The sequence below is a fragment of the Aureobasidium namibiae genome, assembly GCF_000721765.1.
Source record: "Aureobasidium namibiae CBS 147.97 unplaced genomic scaffold scaffold_11, whole genome shotgun sequence".
In the NCBI taxonomy this organism is placed as follows: Eukaryota; Fungi; Ascomycota; class Dothideomycetes; order Dothideales; family Saccotheciaceae; genus Aureobasidium; species Aureobasidium namibiae.
In genome coordinates this window covers 603,920-618,974 of record NW_013581198.1, presented here as the reverse complement: position 1 = coordinate 618,974, position 15,055 = coordinate 603,920, and the positions used below count along the sequence as shown (strand labels likewise).

General features: G+C 52.2%; 7 protein-coding genes across 7 annotated transcripts; 3 read left to right on the top strand and 4 right to left on the bottom strand.

Moving 5' to 3' along the window:
- Positions 1-157: 157 nt before the first annotated feature.
- Positions 158-462, bottom strand: M436DRAFT_49687 (uncharacterized protein; the record flags this gene model as incomplete). Its single annotated transcript, XM_013570789.1, has 2 exons — positions 158-190; positions 247-462. 2 exons carry the CDS (start codon positions 460-462, stop codon positions 158-160), a joined length of 249 nt encoding a protein of 82 aa, XP_013426243.1.
- A 1,212-nt stretch (positions 463-1,674) lies between these two features.
- On the top strand, positions 1,675-3,661 carry M436DRAFT_64924 (MFS multidrug transporter-like protein; the record flags this gene model as incomplete). The annotated part of the gene is made up of 3 exons (XM_013570887.1): positions 1,675-2,132; positions 2,185-2,349; positions 2,401-3,661. 3 exons carry the CDS (start codon positions 1,675-1,677, stop codon positions 3,659-3,661), a joined length of 1,884 nt encoding a protein of 627 aa, XP_013426341.1.
- A 591-nt stretch (positions 3,662-4,252) lies between these two features.
- Positions 4,253-6,263, top strand: M436DRAFT_83035 (putative major facilitator superfamily transporter; the record flags this gene model as incomplete). The annotated part of the gene is made up of 6 exons (XM_013570975.1): positions 4,253-4,526; positions 4,605-4,619; positions 4,667-5,050; positions 5,107-5,120; positions 5,171-5,547; positions 5,600-6,263. 6 exons carry the CDS (start codon positions 4,253-4,255, stop codon positions 6,261-6,263), a joined length of 1,728 nt encoding a protein of 575 aa, XP_013426429.1.
- Positions 6,264-6,352: 89 nt separating this feature from the next.
- Positions 6,353-8,014, bottom strand: M436DRAFT_49450 (uncharacterized protein; the record flags this gene model as incomplete). Its single annotated transcript, XM_013570742.1, has 1 exon — positions 6,353-8,014. The coding sequence occupies one exon, from the start codon at positions 8,012-8,014 to the stop codon at positions 6,353-6,355; it is 1,662 nt and encodes a 553-aa protein (XP_013426196.1).
- A 356-nt stretch (positions 8,015-8,370) lies between these two features.
- Positions 8,371-8,847, top strand: M436DRAFT_83033 (transcription initiation factor IIA, gamma subunit; the record flags this gene model as incomplete). The annotated part of the gene is made up of 3 exons (XM_013570974.1): positions 8,371-8,414; positions 8,483-8,748; positions 8,807-8,847. 3 exons carry the CDS (start codon positions 8,371-8,373, stop codon positions 8,845-8,847), a joined length of 351 nt encoding a protein of 116 aa, XP_013426428.1.
- A 389-nt stretch (positions 8,848-9,236) lies between these two features.
- On the bottom strand, positions 9,237-11,421 carry M436DRAFT_48986 (kinase-like protein; the record flags this gene model as incomplete). Its single annotated transcript, XM_013570642.1, has 6 exons — positions 9,237-9,534; positions 9,585-10,064; positions 10,116-10,372; positions 10,425-10,668; positions 10,724-11,127; positions 11,185-11,421. 6 exons carry the CDS (start codon positions 11,419-11,421, stop codon positions 9,237-9,239), a joined length of 1,920 nt encoding a protein of 639 aa, XP_013426096.1.
- Positions 11,422-12,288: 867 nt separating this feature from the next.
- On the bottom strand, positions 12,289-14,544 carry M436DRAFT_11257 (uncharacterized protein; the record flags this gene model as incomplete). The annotated part of the gene is made up of 1 exon (XM_013570624.1): positions 12,289-14,544. A coding segment is annotated over one exon (2,256 nt), but the record flags the coding sequence as incomplete, so codon positions are not given.
- Between the last annotated feature and the right edge of the window lie 511 nt (positions 14,545-15,055).

Genomic DNA, 15,055 nt, shown 5'->3' with positions numbered 1-15,055 from the left:
TTACCAGAGATTGACACAATGCTTTGCGAACGGGACAATTGGTTAGAAAGTGGTGATACATTAGTTAGAGTTATATGCAGAGCCCCATAGGTTGTGACGTTCACAGCCAATATTGACCATTAGGCTACCCGTCACTTCATAACGCGTTCAAAGTCGTTTAAGCACCTCCCTCGCGCTTGGCGTACTCCTCCTGTAAGACAAGTCAACATCATTTCCTGTCACATTCACATCATCAAGATTGCTTACCTCCATTCTCTCCTCGTAGAGCTTCTCAGCTGCCCTCTCGGCATCTCCTGAGGTACCGCCAATGGCACCTCCAGCCAGTTCTGAGCTATTCGTGGCGCCGATCGAGCTGTTTTGTGTGCTGACGTTGGCGGCAGGAATGGAGTCCATGTTGTTCTCGGCTGTCTCGGAGGTCGAGGGCTTCTCGATAGGGGTGTTTGTTTGTTGAGGGAGACCCATTGTTGATTTTTTGAGATGTTTTGATGGATCTGCAGTTGGAAAGATTTGAGTGATAGAGAGGTGCTGCCGTGGAAAGAGCGATGGATGCCTTGGGTTTATCAAGTGGGTGGTTTACGCCACTATATGACGATTAGTGGCGGCATTGTGGCGGTGCAAAGATTCTGTCATCACGTGCGCTAGTGTTTTCTTCCATCACCTTCTTCATGTTATCTTTCGATGTCTACTGGTGACTGCGACTGTCCGTTGTATGCACACACGTCTGCCCACCCCTCCAGCTGTTCACTCGATATATCGAATGCCATGCAGTCGTTCGATACTTATCTACTTGGGACTTCACATCATCTTGTGAGGAGGCACTAAGGCTGCAACCCCGGTGGTATGTATCGGATTGTTCATTTCCGGTACTCACCAGATGAATCTGCAAAGAAGATCTTTGAGCTTCAATAGATACTGTTAGAAGACTTCTTCTAGGCTCATGCTCGAGTCAGGTTGGATGCTAACCCCGGGTTCTTGGCTGGAAAGAGAGAAAAGCTTGTCGATGGTGGCTACCCTCGCATCCGCGATGCTTCTGTCATTGGGTTGTTTCAGGATGTGATTACTTTTCCAACACCCGAGTGATGCCTTGGTGATTGGGATATTAGCCTCGGCCATTAGAGCCAGAACAGACGAGGTCAACAACTGCCGATTAACAGACGAAAATCCTTTGGAAGAGGCGCCGAAATTCGCGCCTTTAGCTTTCTAGCTCGCAGGGCGTCTGGGCGGCGTCAGGGTCCAAGAAAGGGAACTGTTGCTGAAGCAAATGTGACGCAGGTGGTTGCTTATCCTAGACAAACACAGCGGTGAGCTGGCGTGCTGTCATCCCTCGTCTAACACCTCGAGCAGAGCTCCACTGGAAGTGATAAGCAGAGACACGCCACTAGACAAAGAAGCAGAATATTCCATGTCGTTCTATCTTCCAAAGGAGCAGCAAATCTTAACAAGCTCTTCGTAATCACGAATTTCTAGGAGGCCAGGCAGTCAACAATTGCCGTGACAGCCGCTTCCTTGGACCGTTTCTGGCTCCACTCTTATCGTTCTGTGCCCCGTGCTCGAGTATTTGTTCTCATTTATCGATCTCACGCCGCTATCTGTTGTTGCCCTTGATCCTCTTCCAACTTCTCCTATTCAACTAGCAAATTCCTGCCAGGCCACGAGATTGGTATTTCCGCCATTATGAACGCGCAAGACAGGGTGATGGCCAACAACGAGCGCGATGCTTCACCTGAGAGGTTCGGTCCCATTACACGACTTGAATCTCACGAATCGCCCGTTGCTGCGAGGCGTTACTCTGCATCATCACACTCTGGAAGCTCGGTCAGATTTCAGGAGATGGGCAGAAGCATTTCGAGAGTCGAGACACAACACGAGAACGAGGCCGATCTCGAAAGGCATCCTACCGCATTGAGCAGAATCCAGACTGGCAGAAGTCAACACAGTGCCACAGTCGGTGGTGGAGAAGGCACAGGCTTTGGAGTCTTCCGTACGAGATCTTCAAAGGCTAGCAAACCTCTGCCTAACTTTGGTGGTGGCAAGCCTTACCCTCCACCATTGCCGGAAAGGGAGGAATATGTAGTAGAATTCGATGGTCCAAATGACCCAATGCATGCTCAGAACTGGCCTTTCAAGAAGAAGTGAGTATGATATAAACCCGATGTGATCTCAGTGTACTAATTGTCCTTTCAGGCTTCCTGTTGCTGCTTCGCTAGGCTTCGTTACATTGACCGCTGCTTTCGGTTCTTCTATCTTCTCCTCCGCTACTGGTGCCGTCGCCAACGAATATGACGTCTCGAGAGAAGTTGGTATCCTTGGTATCTCGCTTTACGTGCTTGGTTTCGCTACTGGTCCCATGTGAGTGTCTTTCTGGGTAAGAATCAATTACATGTTACTGATGTATTCTAGTCTTTGGGCACCCATGTCAGAGCTGTACGGACGTCGTCTTCCTCTTCTTATCGCTTCGTTTGGTTTCTCCATCTTCTCTATTGCTGTTGCTGTCGGAAAGGATCTCCAGACTATCCTCATTTGCAGATTCTTCGGTGGTTTCATGGGCGCTTGTCCCCTCACCGTCGTAGGAGCCGTATTCGCCGACATGTTCAACAACGCTCAAAGAGGTGTCGCTGTTACAGTCTTCAGTATTGCAGTCTTTTCTGGACCTCTTCTCGCGCCATTTATCGGAGGCTTCATCACGACTTCATATCTCGGATGGCGCTGGTGTGAATATATCACCGCGATCATGGGATTCACTGGCCTCGCCCTTCTGATCTTCCTCCTCGAAGAGACCTACCCGCCCGTCATTCTCGTCAACAAGGCCGCCGAACTCAGACGCAGAACCAAGAACTGGGGTATCCACGCAAAGCAAGAGGAAATCGAGATCAACCTTCGCGAGCTGGTCGAGAAGAACTTGGGCCGCCCCATGCGTATGCTTTTCACAGAGCCCATCGTATTGCTCTTGTCGATCTACATGGCGTTCGTCTATGGCTTGCTTTATCTCTTCCTGACTTTCTACCCGATTGTGTTCCAAGGCGTACACGGAATGTCCCCTGGTGTTGGTGGACTGCCGTATTTCGGTATGATTATGGGTGAGGTCTTCGCTGGTCTCTACATCGTAATCGACGTTCCCTCGTACAACCGCAAGCTCAAGGCGAACAACAACATTCCCATCCCTGAGTGGCGTCTTCCCCCGGTCATCATTGGTGGTGTACTTTTCGGTGTCGGTCTCCTCTGGTTTGGCTGGACTGGTTACCGTGCAGACATCCACTGGATTGCCCCAACCTTGAGTGGACTGTTCACTGGATTCGGCATCATGTCCATCTTCCTTCAGTGCCTCAACTATCTCATTGACAGTTACCTGATGTTTGCCGCATCCGCCATCGCTGCAAACACCTTCTTGCGTTCTCTCTGTGGTGCCGGATTCCCTCTCTTCGCGACCTACATGATTGAAGGAATGGGCATTCAGTGGGCCGGCACTCTGCTTGGCTGCTTTGCCTTCTTGCTTGTCCCTCTGCCCATCCTTTTCTACATGAAGGGAGCTCAGATCAGAAGCAAGAGTCAATTCGCCCCCACTTTTCCGATCGCAAACAAGGCCAGCGCGAACCCAGACCACGAACCCGCCTCTCCTGGTAGCGGCTCCGATGGTCCAAAGGACCTCGAGAAGCAGGCATAATAATCTTGGTGGCTGCCAGTATCATTCATCGTTTTTTTGTATTCTTGGAGCTGGATTTCCAAAGCATAGCGTTAGGGGCACTTGGTCGATATTCTGCGTCATACCTAGGATCTTATATTTTAATCGACTTTCAATCACATATCATCATTTAGACTTCACGACGTTCGTCCAATCACACTTTTTGTGGCACCTGTCAGATGCACATATTTCGGCTTGGCGCTTGAAGCAATGCAACTGGTGTAACCCCTCTCTGACAGAAGCGATGTGATATCTACAGCTGATACTATAGATTATAGTACTGTCTATCTATCAGGGGATGTTATTGAGGGCAGGACTTCAGCTTGCAGATGTGACAAGATCAGCTCGCTTGGAGGAAAAAACATGGTTATACTTCCGTACATCGTATAGTACCGTTGCGTGTATATCGATTGGCTGGGGGATCCAGATCTTTCCACGAACAGGCGTTGATCGGCTCCTACGCAACGAAATTGAGGAGCCGGGCACATACATAATGGAAGCGAGGAGGTAACTGTCGCTCGAGCTCTACTGTCTCGTTCGTGCATCGTCGCGACGAAAGTGTCAAAACTCATGATGGGTCTCTTCAAGAACAAGACGATTGGTGGCCCTCACACTGTACCACAGGAGGAACACGAAGGCGGGGTCGACTCGATGAGCAAGGCCGAGGCAGTGACTGCTGTCAGGGAAGAATCGGTCGACAAAGACGCAGCCTCGAAAGCAGAAGGTGACACCGACGCTGCTTCTCGAGTAGCCGAAGACGAGTCCAAATATCCCACTGGTCCAAAGCTCTGGCTGCTCGTCTTGGGTCTCTGCCTTGCGATTTGGGTAGTCGCGTTGGACAACTCGAGTACGTTTGTTCCTTCTCTGCACCTACTATAAGTAGTGATTGGAGAGAGCCCATGCTGACCGTCGCTTCTTCCTCTAGTCATCGCAACAGCCAGTAGGTTATTCTGTATTATCAAAGTACTCACGAACTCACTCTAGCAGTCCCCAAAATCACGACCGAATGGCCCGATGCACTCAATGATGTAGGGTGGATTGGATCTTCCTACCTGCTTACAACCACATCGCTCCAACCGTCCTTTGGCAAGGTCTACACGTATTTTGATGTCAAATGGACCTACCTTTCGGCTCTGATCATCTTCGAAGTCGGCTCAGTCATCTGTGCCGCAGCCAGTAGCTCGACGATGCTTATCGTGGGAAGAGCGATCGCAGGCGTGGGGGCCGCAGCTTTGTTCTCCGGAGGCATGACTATAATCGGGTTCATCGCTCCTCTGCGGAAGCGTGCAATCTATATTGCATCGCTGTCCAGTATGTTTGGAATCGCCAGTATAGTTGGACCTCTGCTCGGCGGAGTCTTCACAGATCATGGTAAGCAAAGCTTTATCAATCGTGTAAAGTATTACTGTATGCTGACGATGTCTCAGCGACATGGCGATGGGTACGATACATGAGCGAGTCCTCCTCGTGCATCTGCTGACGTTCCTGCAGTGCTTCTGGATCAACCTTCCATTCGGCGGTATAGGCTTGGTCGCTGTCTTCTTCTTCTTTGAGAATCCCGAGAGAAGACACACCAACATGACCACCAAGGAAAAGCTCAAACAGATCGATCTCCTGGGCGCCTTCCTTCTGATCTGTGCCATCGTCTGTCTTCTCCTTGCTCTACAATGGGGAGGCACCACCTACCCATGGAGCAACAGCAAGGTTTGGGGTTGTCTTCTTGGTTTCGGACTCTTGATCAGCATTTTCATCGCCCTCCAAATCAAGCTGGGAGACCGAGCTACTCTGCCTCCTCGTATCTTGGTCAAAAACCGTACGGTCTTGGTCTCCGCACTATACTCGACTTTCTTTGCCATGGGGCTGTACACGTAAGTTCACCCCCCGAGCCTTAGTGCGAATTAGCTGTCCTGACTGTTGTAGCCATATCTTCTATCTGCCGTTCTACTTTCAAGCAGTAAAAAACACTTCTGCAGAAGGTTCTGGAATCAGATGCATTGCATACCTCTGCTCTAACACGATTGCCTCTATCATAGTTGGAGGTACCATCACTGTCATCGGCGTGTATGCGCCCTTCATGTGGTTTGGAGCCGCCGTCTTCACCGTGGGTGCCGGTATGCTGTATACCCTCGAGGTCGCTTCTCCTGCCGCCAAATGGATCGGCTATCAACTACTCGCTGGAATTGGATCCGGCTCTGCAATCCAGATTCCATTCATCGCTGTACAAGTCGTTCTGGAGGAAAAGGACATGCCGTCAGGCAACGCCATTGCGATCTTCTTCAACAGCCTGGGAGGTGCCATTTCTATCTCGATTGCACAGAACATCTTTGCCAATACGCTGGTCAAGGATATCATCAAAGACGCCCCTGGAGTAAATCCCGCTGCTGTAATATCCGCTGGTGCCACACACGTCAGGGACGTGGTGTCGGCGGCTCAGTTACCAGGGGTATTGACTGCATACAGCAATGCTGTGACAACTGCCTTCATCGTGCCCATCGTCACTAGTGGGCTGGCGTTTGTTGTCAGTCTGTTCATCGAGTGGAAGAGCATCAAAGGCAAGAATATCATGGGAGGTGGAGCTGCTTAGATATCACTCTGCAGCATAACTTGTACCGCGAGCTACCACTCAACTCGTTGATAGATTTTGTATATACTCCAAGAAAAGTTTTGTCCCGGCTAGCCCATGGATGCGGGTGAGGGTGGCACAGAACTCACTTGACCGTGTCCACTTCTGCTTTGGCTTTGCCGCTCATGATCCAAGATGGCGGTATCGATATCGGTGCTATGATCTCGCACAGCACTCTCTTCCTCATCTAGCTGCGATCTGGTCCTCGCTTCAAGCTCAACCGCCTCTTCCAGCCCTTCTCCCAAGTCAGCAACAAACTTTGGCAGGTGCGTTCGCGTCGAAGCATGATAACCATATTTCTCCCTCGCCCAGGCATGGTATTGGGATAAACTCAGACTATGTGCCACCCTCTCAGCATCCATCATTTTCAGAACTTTTTTGGTGGTTTCGGCCTTGTCGCCGCCTATTTCTACTATGCGGCGTAGAGCGATGTCGATGATGCAGCGACGCTTGAGGTAGATGTTGTACTCTGGCATCTGGAACTGCCGCCACGAATTTCCGAATCTGTGGTTGATCTCTACGATGGATGGGAACGTGGCATAACCGTTGTAATTCGACTTCCCAGAGAACCATTCTGTCCAGAGTTTTTGTACTGAAGGTGTCGTTCGTGACAGTATGGGTGGAGGCGGTGGATGAGGATGTTCAGGATCCCATTTGTTTGTTCCAGGCGGGATGACTGGTTTGTCTCGACGTTTCAGTTCGAATATGTACTGGTTGAGGGTAAACTGCATGCTTGTTCTTTCGGCATCCATTTCCTCGCATACAGCGAGCCAGATGTCGCCTGTGGCGCCTGTGGAGTGGTGACAGCGAGCTTCGACGCGTGGTTGTATCTCGTCGATGACGGTGCGGCGCATGCTGTAGTAGACACCTTCTTTGCTGTCCTTCCAGCGCCAGGCACTGCCATATCTGTGGTCCAGCTCATTAATGGCGGGTTTTTCGGCAGAGCCGACGAAGAATTCGCGCCAGAGTTGCATTACAGATTCGGAACCTCGTTGCAGGCGGTATTGTGGGGCGTTTTCTGGATTCATGTCGGGTTTGCCGTCTTGAGTTGGTTGGATGATTGGCGTGACGTTTGGAGTTTCTATCCGAGGGCGACGGGTCATGAATTGACCGCGACGGTTGACGGTTGGGCCTATCAATTGGGGACTGTCTGCAGCCTGGGCGGCTTCTTGGAAGAAGGTCTGCAATGGATCTTCAGTACGAGAGGCGTCATTTGTGTCTTGGTTGGGAGTGGCAGTAGGTGGAGCTTGTGTACGTCCGTAGTACTGCTGTACTGCGGATTGATGGCGGTTTCCGAATTGGTACTGTTGGCTGGCCAGTTGTTGGACCATAGCATCTCGTTGCTTCAGATTGGTTATAGATGTGCTCTTCCTCCACTCATTGTGCATTTCGTCCATACGCGACTCGAGTCTGGCGAGTTTTTGGCCCAGGACGTCCAGCATACGCATAGCGGTGCCGTTCATGAGCTGTTGCACCTGAGCTTCGATGCGAGGGGCCAGAAGCTCGACGACTTTTTCGGCTACATGTTTTTCCTCTGCCTGTGTAGCATTCGCGGTTGGTCCCTCCTCTTTTGCAATGAGACTCTTATCTCGTAGGCGCTTTGGTCGGGGTTCTATTATCTCTTGGTCGTCTTCAGTGTCGTCAAAGTCGTCAAAGTCGTAAAGGTCGTCCAAATCATCCAGGGTTCGCTTCATCAGCAGTATGGGCGGCATCGTAGCGGCTGGACCTCAGAAGGTCAGTCTGGTTGTCGCGCGAATGTTCAAATGGCCTCTACATGGCAGAGAGCAAGAGAGGTCCGAGTCGGGAGTCCCTCGGACGCGGTGTTGCCGATGCGCGCGTCTCCAGGCGGAGTGACTTTGAAGCACCAGCGAATCACAACCGACTTCCATTCTGTCACTTCCGAGACCCTTAGCACCCACCTCCTTCCACCCCCGTCATTCACCATCGCAGACGAGCAATCAACCTTCACTATATTTATCATCGAACAACACTCCCTCCCGCTCCATTTGCTCGTGACCGTACAACTGTCTCTCTCGCATCACCCACTAGTCACCCACCCACCTTCAACATGGCTGAGCAAGCAAAGTACTACGAGATGTATCGCAATGCGAGGTGAGCCTACTGTCCAAACACACTTGCCTTTATCCACCATCGAGCTAAACAGAAGCCCCCATCTCCAGCATCGGCGGCACACTCGCAGATACCCTCGACGACTTGATCAGCAGTCGTCGCATCGAGCCCCAACTCGCCATCAAAATCATGACAAACTTCGACCAAGTCATCGCTCAAGTGCTCGGGGAGAAGGTCAAGGCCAGAATGAGCTTCAAGGGCCATCTCGACACTTATCGCTTCTGCGACGACGTCTGGACTTTTATCCTCAAGGACATCAAGTTCAAGCTTGATAACTCGCAGACTATCGAAGTCGATAAAGTCAGAATCGTCAGCTGTACGTTTGCATCATTCGTCCCTTCTTATCAAGTTGTTGACCCTTTTCAAAAACACAGTGCTGAACGCAAACTCGCCACACAACAACGGAAAGAAGTAAACTCCCCTGGGCTGGCACAGGTTGCACGCGTCACGGCAAGGCTTCTGGCTACGAAGGCATGATGGGCATCATTGGGGCATGGTTTCACGGAGTACAAAGCCAAGGAATATGGCAGTAATTGCAAATGCTCATTTTTTGTTAAAACTCATCTCGCGGTTCCAGCGCAAAACGGTCTTGTTTTTGCATAAAAGGCACAAGACGCCCAAACGCCCCCATCTGCTTGCCTGCGTGTGATGATGAAAGATATTGTAACAACAACGAGAAATGGGTACGAACTTCTGATCACCATCCTCATGACGGCTTTGATGCGCTATGCTGTGTTGCTCTCTCCGCCACCCTCAACCACCGATACAAATAACATGAGATACAAACACAAAGCAGAAGACTGCTCAGCTTCCACGGAAAGCATCGAAACGTTTGTACGTGTAGCCGATGAAGGGCAAGCTCATACTGGCTTCCTCTCCACCCATGGCCTCGTTTTGAGCACGCAGAGCAGCGCTGTTGTCCGTCTGCGGAATCTCGTCGATGGGGAAGTTCTGTGTGTCGATTGCTGACGAAAGCTTGGGCTCGAAAGGAGCGCGGATACGACGAAGTTGATCCCAGACAACACCATGGAAGAAGGGATGCTGCTTGATCTCGGTGCCACCTCCAAGGCGACCAAGGCGGTTGTCGGCATCACAGATCAAACTGTCCAAGTCAGCAATAATGTACAGACGCGTGGACGACAAAAAACTTACCTGCGGATGAAGTGCTCCGCCTGAGGGCCAATCTGTTGGTCAGGAGGGAAGTGCAAGTTTCTAGGCCAGTCGACAATCTTGCGGTAGGTATCGTGGGGCTCCTCTGCGCAGAATGGAGGCCATCCGATCAGACATTCGAACATGATGGTGCCGACACTCCACCAGTCGCAGCGGTAGTCGTAGCCCTTGCCACTGAAAATCTCGGGAGCGATGTAATCGGGAGTGCCAACGGTCGAGTATGCGAGCTGACGGCGGGACTTGCGCCAGGTGTTGACTTGATGACGGTTGCTGACAGTCAACTGAATCTGGTCGAGTGAAACTGACTGGCGGTTTGCGGCGGTTGCACGTGAGCGAGCATTGGACATGAGCTGTTGGTAGTATGAGGCGTTGTGCTCCTTGTGGAAGCCTGTCGAGAGACCGAAATCGGTGAGCTTGATGTGGCCACCCCTGTCAAGCAAGATGTTGTCAGGCTTGATATCACTGGGGTACTGTCAGCTATGAGGTTCGTAGTGGTCGGGCAGCGAGGCGTACCGATGGATGAAGCCCAGCTTGTGCACGGCTTCCAGAGCCAGTGTGATCTCGGCCATGTAGAAACGAGTGATGTCTTCCGAGAAGATTTCGTACTTGATCAGCATGGTCATGAGATCACCACCTGGCAAGAACTCCATGAGCATGTACAGGAAGGTCGAATCCTGGAACGACGTGTGCAGCTTGACGAGCCAAGGACTATCGGCATTGGCAAGAATGTCGCGTTCGGCACGCACATGGGCGAGCTGATCCTTCTTGAACTGTGGTGATAGTATCAGTCATGGTTTTCTGCTTGAATTTGTCTCGACATACCATCTCGGCCTTGACGAGCGACTTGAGGGCATAGATCTTGCCATCGTGCTTGCGCTGCACGAGCTTGACTTCACCAAAGGCTCCTTTGCCGATGATCTTGATAGTTGAATAATTCTGAGGCCTCTCGCTGGTACGAAGGAAACGAAGGAAGTTTGCTTCGGAGCGACGCATGCTAGTCGTCTTCTGCTGTTTGCGCGAGTCTGATACTGTGGCATCCTTCATGATCGTCTCGAGCTCTTGGGCACTGCAGAGCGGGTCAGCTGTGGGACTAACATAATCTTGAAGAGATAGGAGCGTACCGTGCGTTGCGATCGCGAGCTCGCTCCACGCTGTCACGGAAGAAGGTGCTGACCAGCTCCGTCTGTAGCTTTGCACGGTTGCCAATGGTTGTCGAGAAGCGCTCTGGGTTCTTTGGCGGCGGCTCTTCATCCGACAAAGACGGTCCCGAGTAGTGTTGTTGTTGCTGTTGGTGGGTCGAGTTGGCGGTACGCGGACGGTTTGGGTTGGGGTTGGGTGAAACTTGACGAGCATAAGGGCTCTGGGCGCGAGGTGTGCCACCAAGGTTCTGGTTGGAGAACTGGTGCACCAGACCGTTTGTAGCGGCATCGTGGTACTGCTGCTGCTGCTGCTGCTGCTGCTGCTGCTGTTGTGGTGGTGGTGGTTGTTGTTGGAGCTGCTGCTGTTGTGCTTGCTGCTGTGCTTGCTGAGGCGGAGGTCTGTAGCCTTGTTGTGCGTGCAAATTGGCCTGTTGCTGCTGGACGGCTGAGGTATAGGGGTTGTTTGCGAAATAGCCTTGGTTGGTGAAGCCACTGTTCATACCAGGCTGGGCGGTACCCCAGACTTCTTGCTGTCCCTGAGGATTGGGAAAGGGTTGCGGGAAGGTCGAAGGGGTGGTGGGATAGGCACGGCCCTGCTCAGCGCCGCCAAAGTTCTGAGCGCCTTGGAATCCGAAGTTGAGTTGCAGTCGGTTGGACTGCTGCTGGTTGTTGGGGTTCATGCTTGCTGCTATCGACACGGCGATGTTAGTCTTGAGCGAAAGGCTGAGGGGTGCATCGAGCTGGGAGAGACGCACTGTCGACTGCGCAATGGCAGATGACCCTTGGATGTGTGCAGCGAGCGGCAGAGGCTTCGATCGGTACACGAGAGTCGTCAGGAGAAGTTGGCTAGCAAAGACGACGTTGGAAGGTGCAGCGAGGGCAGTAGAGGATGGAGGGGAAGCTGCGAAAGAAAGTCCGAGTCGGTGTGCTATCTAGATGAAAGCACGTACGCAAAACTGCCGGGGCCGGTCGATTGGCTCAGTTGCAAACACAGCCTCGTGACTGCACACTGCGTCAAGACGAATGCCAGTCGATTGGGAGTTGGCAAACTAGACAGCACGAGGCCGCCGCCCCCTTGCTGCCGCGCTAGAGAGTCTGGGGATGCTTTCTGAAACACCACAGCCTATTCTCCCCTATCGACACCGACCACCACGTTGCACCATGATACACAACATTCCATTCCACGCGCTTGTACCACTGTGCCATTGCTTCTAGTCTCGCTGTCTAAACGCTTCGCTATGCATACACCCATCCAGTACTTCTAACTCTACTCTTCGCCAAAGGGTATATAATATCCAAAAATAATCCGATCAAAAAACTCATGCCAAAAACTGGGGCTCGTACAAAGAATGTAAACAAGAAACTTGGGTGTCAAAACACCTATCCAAATGCATCATCATCCTCGTAGCTTTCTATGCCATCAAAAGCGCCTGTGCCTTTTGCTTCTCAGCTGAGATCGACGCCTGCAAACGGCGCATCTGTCGGTTTGCTTCGTCCCTGTTTACGAGTTAGCTTATCATGTGTACATGTCGCTTCACGGGTACGTACCTTTCGCCCTGTAGTTCGGCGATCTCGAACTGAGAACTGTTGATTCTCTGTACCACCGACTGCATCTCCGAATCTGCATCCACCAGTGCTGCTTCGAGTTCCTTGACCCTGCGTTCAAGCGTGGCAGTTTTGCTGGCTTCGAAGAGATTCTCGGCCATGCTCCCGCTGGTCGTGCCGATTCTGGGACTCTTGACTCCGAAAAGAGGTGACGCTTGCAGGGACGATGCTGCTGTCTTTCCGGCCACGTTAAGACGCTGAAGCTTTGGGCTATTGGCATCGTCGATCTGCTTGGCTTCCTCTTCGTGGTTGACCAGAGCCAACTCTGATAGTTGTTGTGCGGCAACCACGTTATCCTCCATCAACTTAAGCCGAGATTGCATGCCCACAATAAGAGCAGTGGACTCGCTCTGTGATTGTTCTCCTTTTCCGACCGCGTGACTGAGACGTTCACGCAGTTGCATGTTGGCTTGCAGGTGTTCCTGGACCTGAGATGCCAATTGCTCCATGCGGGTTGCGGCTTCGAGCAACTGATCCGCAAGGTCGTTCTGTGTATCGATATGCTCGTCCTCGGATTGTTGAAGCAGGTACGCCTTCTGGCGGTACTCTTCTGCCTCACGAAGAGCAGCATCGCGTTCTGTCTCGGCCAGAGCGATGCTTTGTCTGAGAACCTTGATCATGGTCTTGCGATCTTCTTCGCCGAGCTCGACGTTCTCGTCAGCAATCTCAATGCCGAGTCCCTCAAAGGTGGACTTGCGAGATGATCCGCTTACGGCTCGACCGTTGAGGTATTCACGCATAGACTGGGTCTCTTGCTGCGCTCTGTCGAGGGCCATCTTGACACCACCGATGTTGCTTTCGCACTGCCACTTTTGCTCGAGAGCATCGTCGGCACGCTTTCTAAGCTCACCAATCTCGTAACGAACAAGGTTTACTTCGCGCGTGAAGGGAGTTCTGCCGGTGGTTTCCTGCCTAGCACGATCCCGATCAGTGGCGAGCTTGCGCATAGTCTTTGCGTGCTCGCGCTTCTCACTTTCATATCTGCGCAGAAGATTCTTGAGAGCCTGGTGTAGCGCGTCGCGTTGATCCTCGATATCCTTGTGGCGATCGCCAGAAGTCGAATCGGATCTTTGGCGAGTCTCACTGCGCTCTCTGACCGAGCCGGATCTTGCCAAAGAGTTGCTTCGTCGGAGGTTGCCGTTACTAGAGGGCCTGGCCAACGAGTTCGATCGTGACAAGCCTGCTTTGGGGAATCGCGGTGGTGCGAAGACATCGTCGTTGAATCCAGAATCTCTGTCTTGTGCTTCTTGCAGCATTTGAACTTCGGCACGAAGGGCTTGGAGCTGTTGTTGCATGCCGGCATTCTCGTAACGAAGTGATTGCATCTCAGCAGCTTCGGATTCGAGACCTTCGACTCTGGCTTTGAGCTCTGGAACAACTTCATCGCGAAGGTTGTCGCGCTCGTTGCGATGCTTTTCGCTTTCGTCCTTGAGGGCTGCGAAAAGGTCCTCAAAGTTGTCTTTTGATTGGCGCTCTTGACTCAAGCGGCGGCGGGTTTCATCAAGGAAGACCTCGAGCTCGCGTACGCGTTCGTCTTTGGGGCCCGTCTCGACAGGTGCGCCATCCTTGGTGTGGTGCAGCTGCTCTTCGAGCTGTTGTACTTGTGTCTCCAAGCTCTTTCTCAACTTCAGCTCGTCGGACAGCTTTTGAGCATAGTCGACTTGCATCTGCGCCTTCTCTTGCTCTGCCTTCCTCTTGAGACGTTCCAGTTCGTCAATCTTGGCTTCGCTATCGACAGTGGGGTATCTCAAAGAGCTGGTACCAGAATCCGAGAAGTAGTCGCTTGTTCTTCGACCAATGTCGCTTGTGCCAGCAGGCATCTCGCTGCGGAAACGATCGATCTCATCCTCAAGTTCCATTTCACGACGGATGGAACCAGCAAGTTCGGAACTCACTTGCTTGAGCTCGCGTTCCAGCTCCTCTACATGGGCGTTGATGGTCGACGAGCCGGACATGGTGTGGGCATGGGAGAGGTCGAAGTATTGGGGCTGAGAGCCATCACGGTGGTGGCTGTGGAAATCGAGTGCTGGTGGTGTGAGGCCCATATTTGTGGGTGTAGCATCGATGTGACTGGTGTTACGAGAGTGGGCAGGTGAGGCGGACACGTCGGAGAAGGATGTCGCCGGTGAGTGTGGATCGAGGTTGGGAGACGATGACTTCCAGCCGAAGAAGGAGCCGAGTTTGCGGCCAGGAGATTTGGATCTCCTTTGTGGTGATGACGAGGCGAAGGACTCGTTGGACTCGTCTGTAAATGACCTCGGGATGCCGTCGAGCTGGACGGTCATGGCAGGAGCGTGGACGGGGACACTCATGGTAGAAGAGCGGCCTCTTCGAGGAGGAGAGGCTGGGACTGACGTCTGACTAGACAGGCTGGAATTCTGGTGGTGGCCGGGAGCGGTTGTCTTATCATATCTCAACGGTACCGGCAAACGACTGTCGATTATGCTACGACGTTTTGCACCAGAGGGAGAGAGGGCGAGAGACGAAACGGGTGGGAGATGTTCAGGACTGGGTGTATCCCTTTAACAAAGAGTCAGCCATGCACGCGACATTAAGGTAGATGGCATCCCCTATCCAACGGGCGGAACATACTTTGACAGGATCGAGGATGCGACTTGGTCTTGGTGGCCCTGTTGTTCTGACGCGCGAGGGGGCACGTTAACGTCCGTTAAAGCCGTTTCCTGCAGGTACAAGTGGTCTATAGAGCAA